Source organism: Microtus pennsylvanicus, chromosome 3 (assembly GCF_037038515.1).
Source record: "Microtus pennsylvanicus isolate mMicPen1 chromosome 3, mMicPen1.hap1, whole genome shotgun sequence".
Lineage (NCBI taxonomy): Eukaryota > Metazoa > Chordata > Mammalia > Rodentia > Cricetidae > Microtus > Microtus pennsylvanicus.
Window position 1 is genome coordinate 126,011,173 of NC_134581.1, and position 12,070 is coordinate 126,023,242.

At 40.1% G+C, this 12,070-nt stretch overlaps 1 protein-coding gene across 1 annotated transcript; it reads left to right on the forward strand.

Annotated features, from left to right (window-relative positions):
* Positions 1 to 9,652: 9,652 nt before the first annotated feature.
* Positions 9,653 to 10,846, forward strand: LOC142847327 (sororin-like). Its single transcript, XM_075968042.1, has one exon. It carries the CDS (start codon positions 9,713 to 9,715, stop codon positions 10,298 to 10,300), a length of 588 nt encoding a protein of 195 aa, XP_075824157.1. The 5' UTR covers positions 9,653 to 9,712; the 3' UTR covers positions 10,301 to 10,846.
* The last annotated feature ends 1,224 nt before the right edge of the window (positions 10,847 to 12,070 follow it).

Consider the following 12,070-nt stretch of genomic DNA (forward strand, 5'->3'; position numbering starts at 1 on the left):
TGCCTCTTTGGGGTTACTTGTCTGAATCGCAAACAACCACTTTGGAATTTTGGTGATACTCTCTTGCAGCATTTTCACAGGAGTTGAAATGGATTGGACCGGGCGTTTTTGAAGCTTGCTTTCCACAGACACCCTCCTTTAGCTCTCCTCAGTTAAAAATGATGGTGTAATTCACACACCATTTAATATAAGTTCACAGGAGACATGCTTGTCTATCACACATAACCTTTGTTGCATTCCCCGTTCAATAGATTTATCCAAACGTAGGCTTTCAACTGATGTTTTATAAAAGTATAAAAGCAGTACATATTTATGGGGCACCACAGGATGTTTTTATCATTTCTTTAGGGTGATATTTAAACACTTTCTTCTGACTTTTTGAGATAGGAAGCACATTATCCTTGCATATATTATGTAAAATGCTGAATGCTAAAAGACTGCAACATTTTTTTGTTGTTGTTGGTTGTTGTTTTTGTTTTTTGAGATAGGGTTTCTCTGTAAAACAGTCCTGGATGTTCCAGAACTCACTCTATAGACCAGATTGGCCTTGAACTCCCAGAGATCTGTAATAGTGGAAGAGGCATGGCAACAGTCAGCCAGAACAGGAAGCTGGAGATCACAACTTTAACCACTCTCAGGAAAGCAGAGAGGGTGAACTGGAAGTGGGGTAAAGCTATGAAATCATAAATCTTACCCCCAGTGACCTATTTCCTCAAACAAGGCTCTGTCTCCTAAAGTTTCAAATACCTTGCCAAGCAATTCTCCATATTGGAAGCAACTGTTCAGAAGAATGAGCCTATTAGGAAGATTTCTCATTCAAAATCAAATACCACAACTTCTAATATTTAGCTACAAACCAACTGTCCTATCTAACAAAAACAATAGAGACTCCAGACATAGGAAATTACAATAAAAAACTAGCATTTTTGGTTAGATAACACAAAGAGTTTTCTAAGCAGGAAGTGCAAAAACTATAGGTCATTATCAAAGAAGTGACCAAGGAACTTTAAGATATGGAAGAGAAATGAGATGTTGATCAGCCATTATAAACCTATTCCAGCCTGAGCCATCAGGTTCTGTAATACTGTCAAATTGCTGACCATAAGTCACTGCAGAAAGATATAGAGACATGTCTTAACTTGGATTTGTTTGGCTGTTATAAGTCTGACCTTACTATTAACTTGATCAGATTAAGAATTCCTGAAGAAATGGTAAGCACTTCTCTGGGCATATCAATGAAGATGCTTCAGAGGAGAGTTAACCAAAGAGAAGGATCTTCCCAAAATATGCTGGCAACATCCTATGGGCTGAGGGCACAGATAAAATAAAAGTGGAAAAGGACAAAGCTAGCAGAGTGCCAGCATCTTTTTTGTCTAATTATTAAAGTACCATGACATGAACCAATCTCCTCTAACATGATCCCAGTGATGGATAGAACTCTCTGAAACCATGTGCCAAAATCAATTTCTCATCCCCTAAGTTGTTTAGGTAGATGAACTATTCTCCTCTAACATGACCTTGACCCCTATGATGACCCCTTTGAAATGGTGAGTCCAAAAAGCTCTGGTTCCTTATGATATTGTGATGATTGGTATTAACTGCCAACTTGAAAGAGTCTCAAACCACTAGGAGATGGGCCTCTGGACATGAATTTGGGAGCTCACGTCGATTATGATAATTAATGTGGTGAAAACCAGTCTTAACTTGGGTACTCATTCTCTGGACAAAGCATCTGGACTACATAAAATGGAAACAGTTAGAGACATTCTTTGTTGCTCTCTGTTCCTGACTGTAGATGTGATATGACCAGCTCTCTCAAGCTCCCACCACTGTGCTTTCCCCAATATGATGGATTCTACCCTGAAACTGGGAACTAAAACAAACCTTTTTTTGGGGAGCTGTGAGCCCCCAGATCTTGAATTTCTTGTAAGCAACTTGTTTTCCTCTGCTCTGAGACAGCTTGCAGCTGCTCTGAACATGAGACCCTCGGGAGTTCCTGATGGCAGGGGAGTGATTTCTGGTGCGTTTGGCTGGGGTGTGGCTATCAATTAAGGATCCCTATATAAGCAGCTCTTTTACTCAATGAAGGGGCATTCTGGTTTCAAGGATGACCCGTGTCTCCATCTGTGTGTCTTTGTGTGGTTCAGTCTCCAGCTCCTTGCCCAGTTCACAAACTGTATGGTAGCGCATAGAGCACAGACGGGCGTGGTGCGCTACACCTTTTGACCCTAAGTTCCTTCTTTTATGTTAGGATTTTTGGCATAGCAACAGGGAAAGATGTTAAGACAGAGGTTTTTCTGTTTGCTTGTTATTGTTAATAATACAGACATGGTCATAGAGCACAGTTCTAATTCTGAAGGAAAATGCAAATAATTGATTAGATTAGCATTTTCCAACTTCATTACTAAAATTGAGTCTTTTAGTTGTAATGATGTTAGGATGAGTTATTCAGATAGGTATCCCATACATTGGTACAGGACATGTGGCTAATTTCATGGCATAAAGGAGATCTCTGTGGCATAAAAGAGACTGGGTAAAGGGGAAAGCAAAGATTCGGTACATTTTACCAGTCACTGTGCCTGCGAGACTAGAGAGACAACTGTGCATGGATCTGGAATCAAGCCCATAGCCAATTCCTCCACCCACCCTGTTCTGCAACTTAGTATGGAGTCCAGAGGTCACACAGCACCCACGCTGAAGAGGGGAGAGGTGAATTTAGCCCTGCTTGCTTCTTCTCTGCATGATGTCTGCTTCTCTAAGAGAGCCCCTACAGAGAAACAGTGGGGGGAATAATATAAATATCTATATTTCCCCTTCTAAGTTATTTTTCTTGTCTTTAAGCCAATTTTTATTTATTTTTTGTCAGTGTAGATGGCACTTCACTTAGAACAATGCATCTTGTGTGAATTCTATTCTCATTTTCAGTACTGTAAAAATCATTCTTTTTTTGTTCGTATTTTGATAATTGATGTGTCATCCTTGAAAAGGTGCTGCTTATGCTACTGGATTCAAATATTTACATATTGCTGTTGAAGTTTTAGAATCTGCTTTTATGTTCACCAAGTTCTCATCCAAGAAGAATTGGTCTCATACACACTTTCAGTTAAACCTTTCCCTTTTTTGCCTGACTAAATATTTTTTATTGAGTTTTATTGAGCTCTAGGTTTTTCTCTGCTCCCCTTCCTGCCTCTTCCCTCCCCTAAAACCCTTTCCCAAGGTCACCATACTCCCAATTTACTCAGGAGATCTTGTCTTTTTCTACTTCCCATGTAGATTAGATCTATGTAAGTCTCTCTTAGGTTCCTCATTGTTGTCTAGGTTCTCTGGAATTGTGATTTGTGGGCTGGTTTTTTTTTGTTTTATGTTTAAAAACCGCTTATGAGTGAGTACATGTGATAATTGTCTTTCTATGTTTGGGTTACCTCACTCAAAATGATGTGAGCTCCATCCATTTTCTTACAAAATTCAAGATGTCATTTTTTCTGCTGTGTAGTACTCCATTGTGTAAATGTACCACATTTTCCTTATCCATTCTTCCATTGAGGGGCATTTAGGTTGTTTCCAGGTTCTGGCTATGACAAACAATGTTGCTATGAACATAGTTGAGTACATGTCCTTGTGACATGATTGAGCATCCTTTGGATATATACCCAAAAGTGGTATTTCTGGGTCTTGAGGAAGGTCGTTTCCTAATTTTCTGAGAAATCACCACATTGACATCCAAAGGGGCTTTACCAGCAGTGCAGAAGTGTTCCCTTTTCCCCACAACCTCTCCAGCATAAGTTGTCATCAGTGTTTTTGATCTTGGCCATTCTTACAGGTGTAAGATGGAATCTCAGAGTTGTTTTGATTTGCATTTCTCTGATGACTAAGGATGTTAAGCATTTCCTTAAATGTTTTTCAGCCATTTTAGATTTCTCTGTTGAGAGTTCTCTGTTTAGGTCTGCACTCCATTTTTTTATTGAATTATTTGTTCTTTTGATGACCAATTTCTTGAGTTCTTTGTATATTTTGGAGGTCAGACCTATGTCTGATATGGGCTTGGTGAAGATCTTTTCCCATTCTGTAGGCTGTCATTTTGTCTTGTTGACTGTGTCCTTTGCTTTACAGAAGCTTTTCAGTTTCAGGGGGTCCCATTTATTAATTGTTTGTCTCAGTGTGTTGCTGGGTTCTATTTAGGAAGTGGTTCCCTGTGCCAATGTGTTCAAGTGTACTTCCCACTTTTTCTTCTACAAGGTTCATTGTGGCTGGCTTTATGTTGAGGTCTTTGATTCATTTGGACTTGAGTTTTGTATGTGGTGATAGATATGGATCTATTTTCATTCTTCTACATGTTGATACCCAGTTATGCCAGCACCATTTGTTAAATATGCTTTCTTTTTTCTATTTGATATTATTTTCTTCTTTGTCAAAAAATTAGGCATTAGAAGGTGTGTGGATTAATATTCAGGTCTTCGATTCTGTTTCATTGGTCCTCCTGTCTGATTTTATGCCCATACCAGGCTGTTTTCAGTACTGTAGCTCTGTAGTAGAGTTTGAAGTCAGGAATTGTGATGCCTGCAGAAGTTCTTTTATTGTACAGGATTGTTTTTGGAAACCCTGGGTTTTTTGTTTTTCCAAATGAAGCTGAGTATCGTTCTTTCGAGATCTGTGAAGAATTTGTCTGGGATTTTGATGGGCATTCATTGAATATGTAGATTGCTTTTGGTAAGATTGACATGTTTTACTATGTTAATTCTACCTACTCAAGAGCATGGGAGATCTTTCCTTTCTTGAAACTGAATTTTGTGTTCTTTCTGCCTCAGTCCTTACTTGGGGACCAAACCTATAGCATACTTTGAAAACCAAACTACTCCTTTCCATTTCTTCTTGGGAGTGCCATTTTTGAAGAAATGAATCATCAGAAGATATATTTGGAGTGATTCAGGAAAACAGTATATGAAATGAGGATAAAGCAATAGCCCACCAGGTAAATCAGATATAGCCTTTGTGGAAGGCAAGATAGATACAGTAACTGGTAGAAGCTACAGCCTTATTTTCACTATTTTTTTTTCAGATGCTACTGATTATGGTGAGAGAAAATGTCCTGGAATTGGGAATTACCCCAGGAACAATGCCACCTTAGTTGACTCGCAAATGGAAAGATTCTTGATAAAGTAATCTGAGATTGTATAAGCAAGAGTGGATTAATATAGGACACTTTCATTAGAAAAGATGAATGAACAGAAAATCCCAAGTCATTCTGTCTGGTAGCAGAAAAACAATCTTAGAAAGATGAATATGATTGAGATATTAAGGATTATGTATCGCCAAATTATTCTGTCCCAGTAGATGATGCAAAAGACACACAATTGGTAATCCCAGATTCCCCCGATTTTAGGACATTTTTTCTCACCATGGCCCTAAAGGGTGTGTGGGTAAAGGGGCACTAAAATAATACAGAAGCTTAGTGTGAGTCCTCCACGCTACGGATAAAGGCATGAGAGGCAGGCTTCTTGCATATACAGGAGTAATGGTATTTACAAGTTTAGTACTGGGGGAGACATAGCTTTCAGGAATTCATAAGATCACGACTGGCAAAAACAAAAGGGCATCATGTGAGGCTTGACTCGCTGGAATCTCTAGACATGGTGAGTAGAGGGTAACAAGTCTGGAGAGCATACGTAAGCTCTTGAACTATATACAAAGTGGGGAAGGCTGCGGGAAGTTGTCCCACAGAAAAGTTGTGGCCCTTTGTTACACTCCGTTTTATTTAATATAACTTTGGATTTAGAATTTATTGACTGAACATGAAGCCAATTCCCTGAATGATTGTATATTTTCATAAAAAGACATGCGTTTAAATGATGTGCTCAATCTGTCTGTGATAATATAACCATATTGCCAGCTTGGTAAGACTTATAATTACCTAGAGGAGAAAGCTTTAGGAATGTCTGCTTTGCTAGTGTGCCTTTGGAGAAAAGGAGACTAAAAGGCCCACTTTGAATATTCTGTAGAAACTATAAATAACCATGGGGTCTTGGCCTGAAAAGAAAGGAGAAAGCAGTGGAGCACCGATTTCCACCAGTCTCTGTTTCCTGACTGCAGATGCCATGTGACAAGGGCCTTCAAACCCTGCCACCATGACTTTGCTGCCATGACAGACTGTGAACCTAAATGTGCACCTCCTGTTCTCACTTCCATGACAGATAGCACCCTTTAAAAAGGATCCCAACTGATGGTGTGACTGGGATTCAGAGTATTATCATAGTCCCCCTTAGATGTGTGTGTGGGGAGGGATGTGTGTTTGTGTGTTCAAGACTACTTTCCACTTTCTCCTCTATTAGATTCAGTACAACTGGGTGTATGTTGAGGTCTTTGATCCATTTTGACTTGGGTTTTCTGCATGGTGATAGATATGGATCTATTTGCATTCTTCAACATGTTGACATCTGGTTGTGCCAGCACTATTTGATGAATATGGTTTCTTTTTTCCATTGTACAATTTTGGTTTCTTTGTCAAAAATCAGGTGTTCATAGGTGTGTGGATTAATATCAGGGACTTCAATTCAATTTTGTTGATATACATGTCTGTTTTTAATACTACTACCACACTGTTTTATTATTATAGCTTTATAGTAGAGCTTGAAGTCAGGGATGGTGATGCCTCCAAAAATTCCTTTATTTTAAAGGATTGTTTGGGCTATCCTAGGTTTTTTGTTTTTCCATATGAAATTGAATATTGTTTTTTTGGGGTCTGTGAAGAATTTTGCTTGGAATAGATAGGATAGAATAATAAGTTAGATTAGTATATCTACTTGTAAACTATTTTAGCAATTATTAGTTTTAGACAATTTTCATTGGCATATATATGCAAATGTAAAATTATTTTTATATTCCTGTCTAAGATAATTTCTATGTGGATACAAATTCAAAATTATATTTGTCATATTGTGTATGTTCCTATTTCTGTTTATAATATTTTTATACACAAATGTATAATTTTTTATTTTGTATGTATGTTTCTACTTCTGCTTACAACATTTTGCATATTGATACAAATTAAGGATATTTTGTAATATTACACTATATCCTTCTACCTCTGAATAAGATACCTAGTATATTGTTATGATTTTGAGGTAATTGTCCTCATGCTTCATTCCATTTAAAGATTATTTATTTTTATAAAGTAAAACTTTAGTCTTTAAGCTATATAAGTCATTGAGAATTACAGGTTAATAGTCATGCATGTTTGTCATACTAATAGTTTTATAAGTTACGCTCTCTAGATGTACAGAAATGTCCTACACATAGATATGTAATCTTCAAGTAATTCAAAGACCTATAGAATATGACATTTAAATGTTTTAATAATTTAGAATTCTGTGACAGGAGACATGACTGCTCCAGGTAGCACTGATATACTTCTGAGAAAATGATGGGCACCAAGATAATTCATGTGGAGCTTGCTTTCTTCTTGGCAAAAATTATCCTACCAGGTACAAAAATACATAACAAGACACTGCTTCAAAAATAAAATAAGATAAAATAAAATGTTCTCCATTAGTCAGCCCTCCAATCTTTCTACCTGTTTAATTTTCCTATTCTAATTTCCCCGCTATCTCTTTATGAAACTATATGATATTTTCCCTTCCTTGGAAGATCCCCCCATCCCCTCTGATCCCTTATTAGCTACATGTTTCCCATGGTCATTTGGATTGTAACAGAAAGCTTGAAAGCTAACATTCACACATAAGAAAAGCTGTTCAAACTAGTCCAGGAGCAAATGTGATCAGGTCATTTCAGCAGCAGCTGCAAGTTGTGTCCTCAATTTTGTTCACAAATAATATCAGTCATTTTCAAATCAAGTTTTCTTATTTGTGACGTTAGAAGAATGTCTGGCTTGACCTCACTGTCAGCAGAGTATGTGTTGACTGCTCGCTCTGCTGCAAGTGTGCACTGCCCTGTGAATATATTGACTTCGCTGTGTCGAGCTGTGAGTTTAATAATTCAAAGGGAGTTTATTGTGCTTAACAGGTCTCATGTAGCTTGTAATCTGTGAAGATATGATACTTCGGTGAAAATGCTCACACATTTCATTATATTAGTCTAAATGTAACCCACAGGAACCAGTAACAAGGCACTAAAAAATTACTAGGAAAAAAAAATCTTCAAATAGACTGTATTGTCCATGTGTTTTCGCACAAATATTAACATGGAATTCTAAATAAATTAATGTAACTTCCTTTTGTAAGAAACAAATGTGAGTTTTGTGTGGGTATAACTGGCACTCACAATTATATTGCCACACCCCTTTCCCAAAACTTGTCCTTATGCTTAAAAAATGGTTTTTATTTTACAGGAATTACTCTGTTCCTTCAATAAGTGATTTATCTACTCCAGAATAAGCCTTTATCTATTCCAGAAACAGATGTAGCACTTTTTGCAAAATGGCCAAGTTTATCTGTTAAAAAAGGACTTGGGGCAGGGGGGTATTGAAAAGTAACCCTAAGGTCTCTGTTAATGCAAGTAGAAAGGAGAAAACCTCATTAGCAGAGATTCATTGTTTCCTGGAAACAGAGTTAATAGTAAGAAGTAGTTTTTGAATGCTGCATTATCTTAAAAGTATGTTATCACATGCAGCTGTGCTCATTTCCTCCAAAGCTCTCATAAGATGCTAGAACCTCTGTTCAGAAAACTTCCACTGTGTTTTGTTCTGATAAACTATGTTTTGTGACTTTATACATTGATATTCTTTAGATTTCACCGGCATATTTAATTCAATTCAGATTTCTGTCCAAAGCTGAACTCTACCTTTGATTTGACTAGTTTTTTCTGAAGTATTTATTCTAAAATTTTAAGACTGAAAAGAGTAAGCTTTTCGAGGCTTTTGATGAGGGAGGTAAGAACTAGCAACACAACATTGCTAGTGCGTCACAACGAAGCTGAGAAGGGGCAGTGCCCTTCTGATCATAACATCTTGACATCTTCGCAGAAGACCATGCTTCCTCATTGACCATAAGTATGCAGTTACGAAGACTTACCATTAGGTCCATGTCCAAGATATATTCTCAAGGAATAAAGAAACTTTTGCTGACTAAAGTTTTTTTTTTTTTTTACAAAGCCCCCACTATGCAGTTTCACTAGTGTCCTGGCTCTGAAATATGTTGGGAAGCCAACTCTCTACAGCGTTATTGATTAACATTCTTCTAGACGTATCTATATCTCTGTACACCTCAAAGCAAAGCAAGGGAGTCTGTGATAGACAGTTAAATGCCAACTTGATGCAAGCTAAAGTTGTCTGAGAGGACAGAACCTCAGTAAAAAGGTGATGGGCAAGCCTGTAATGTATTTTCTTATTTGGTGATTGATGGGAGAGGGCCCAGTCCATTGTGGGTGTTGCCATTCCTGGGTGGGTGGTCCTGGATTCTATAAGAAAGCAGAATGAGCAAGCCATGAGGAGTAAGCCAGTAAGCAACACCCCTCCATGGCCTCTTCATCTGCTTGTATCTCCAGCGTCTTGCCCTGTTAAGAGTTCCTGTCCTGACCTCCTCCCATGATGAGTAGTAACAGAAGCATAAGCTGAAGTAAATAAACCCTTAAACCCTTCCCTCCTCATTTGCTTTGGCCATGGTGTTTTGCTGCAGCAATAAAAACTCTGACAAGGACAAGCTTCCCGGTGGGCACGAGCGTAGGTTGGCAACTGCAGCGGAGACTGAGCCCGATTGTGGGCATGTCGGAGCGGCGAACGCGGTCCGGAGGGACTGCCCAGCGGTCGGGAGTCAGGACCCCACTTACTAAGTCTTCTAAGAAGTTCCAGCGGAAATCTGGCTCAGATCTTCCAAACATCTTTCCTGAAATTTGGCCGAAGACACCTCATGCGGCTCCGGTCAGAAAGCCCATCGTCTTGAAGAATATCGTGGCTCACGCAGTAGAGGTCCCATCTGCCCACACGCTTCGAAGGAGTCCTAGGATCTCTTTTATCTTGGAAAAAGAAAACAGCCCTCCTCTCAAGGTCCCTACTAAGGAGGACCTCTTCAAGACTTGCAGTGTCCCTGGTACCCCCACCAGCACCCCAGTGCTGTACGCTCAGAATGTTGACTCTAACTCCGGGGAGGGAGAGCTGGACACCAGAGACTTGGAAATGTCCCAGAAAGTCAGACGATCATACAGTCGGCTGGAGAGCCTCAGTTCTGCCTCAACCTCTACTCCTGGTCGCCGGTCCTTTTTTGGCTTTGAGGGACCTGAAGACTTGCCTGGAGTCTCACCTGTTGTGTGTTCAAAGTTAACTGAAGTCCCAAAGGTACCTGTGAAGCCCTAGGTTCCAGACACAACCCTTTCTGGTATCTCTCCTCTAGCTGTGAAAGAGAAGCGAAAGAAGAAGGTGCCAGAGATCCTGAAATCGGAGCTGAATGAGTGGGCTATGGCCATGAATGCTGAGTTTGAAGCTGCTGAAAAGTTTGATCTTCCAATTGAATGAGATAGAGTGGGGGTACCCCCGGCCATGCTCTCACCTCTCTCTCCTTGTGCATATTGCCCTTGAGTAGAAAGGACTTGTAAGGTCCTCTTTATTGGCCTTGTTATCCAGAAAGGTGTTGCTGGCCCCCTGTCATATTGTAACTAGTTACCCTGGACGTCTACCTCCACAGTGTTAGAGATGAGAGGCCATTCTGCTCTGAGCCTGCACTGTCAGAAACAGGTTCAGCTGTGGGCTATCTCTGGTGTTGCCCTCTGGTGGCTTGGAGTCTGGCCACCAACCAGTAAAGGCGTTCTATAGCATCTGATAGGGAACTCACAGGCTGGGGAGCTGGACATGGAGTCTGGGTTATGAAAAAGGCAGAGGGAGTCATAGTTGGGTGTTTTTTTGTTTTTTTTTTTTTGTTTTTAAACACATGTGACTATTACATAGGAACTGTTCGTGTCTGTGTTCTGCTGTTAACACATTGGTGAATGAGGTACCGATGCTTGGGGCACAGTGGACATACTTCATGGTGTGGGCTCCAGATGCCACCAAGTCAAGGTTTGTGGTCTCTCTTTGACCATCCTTTCCTCACCCACATCTCTTTCTTTCTAATGAGCCACAGTCTCAGCTCGAGGATGTGGTTCTCTGCAACTACACTTAGAAAGCTCTGGGTGTTACTGCCCATGATCCAGACAGCTGCATCACTGGAGGCTGTGAGCTTGACTATTACACTCTCACCTGAGACCATTCCGAGGGGGTTGCTGGGAGTTAAAATGCGTGTCTCGTGGTCTCTCTGCGGAAATGTCTCCTGCCTACCACTCCTCTCTGGTAGAAGATACGGTTTCAAACGCCATTGGATTTTTGCAAGTTCATGGGAGGAGAAACTGTGGGGAATGAGAACTGCAAGCAAGCACACTCTTACACCAGGATGGTTTTGGGTGGAGCACACCTGAAGAATTTGTCCTCGCTGGTTCCTGTGGACCCTGAGCTGGACCCTGCTCATTGCTGCCATTACTACAAACCCGTCTGGCCTTTGCGGAACTAATGTGCAGCCCAAGGAGAAAGGTTTAATGTAAATAAACTTTTAAATAGTTTATTTTTTTTTTAAAAAAAAAAAAAGAAACTCTGACAAGGACAGAGTCATTGAGTGTTGAAATACGAGCGGCGGGCTGCGTCCCCGGCACCCAGCCGCCCCACTGCTAGCTTTACCCGAAATAATTACACGGAAACTGTATTCTTTTAAACACCGCTTGGCCCATTATATCTAGCCTTTTCTCGGCTAACTCTCGCACCTGGACTAGCCCATTTCTAATAATGTATGTAGCCCACAAGCTGGCTTATCAGGAATGATCTTAACCTGCATCTGTCTGGAGTGGGAGAACCATGGCGACTCCCTGACTCAGTCAGCTTCTTTCTCCCAGCCTTCCGTTCTGTTTACTCCACCCACCTAAGGGTGGGTCTATCAAATGGGCCTAGCAGTTTCTTTATTGCTTAACCAATGAAATCAACAGATTGATATATGACACTCCCCCATCAATTGAGCATCATTGCAATGTGAAGCCAGAGAGTTGGGTCTGTACAGAAGTCTCATATCTGCCCACTGAATGTTAACGAGGACTTCCTCAGGAG

Bases quoted from the DNA above. Each gene is read 5' to 3' on its own strand.
- LOC142847327 (XM_075968042.1), top strand. From the start codon at position 9,713: ATGTCGGAGCGGCGAACGCGGTCCGGAGGGACTGCCCAGCGGTCGGGA.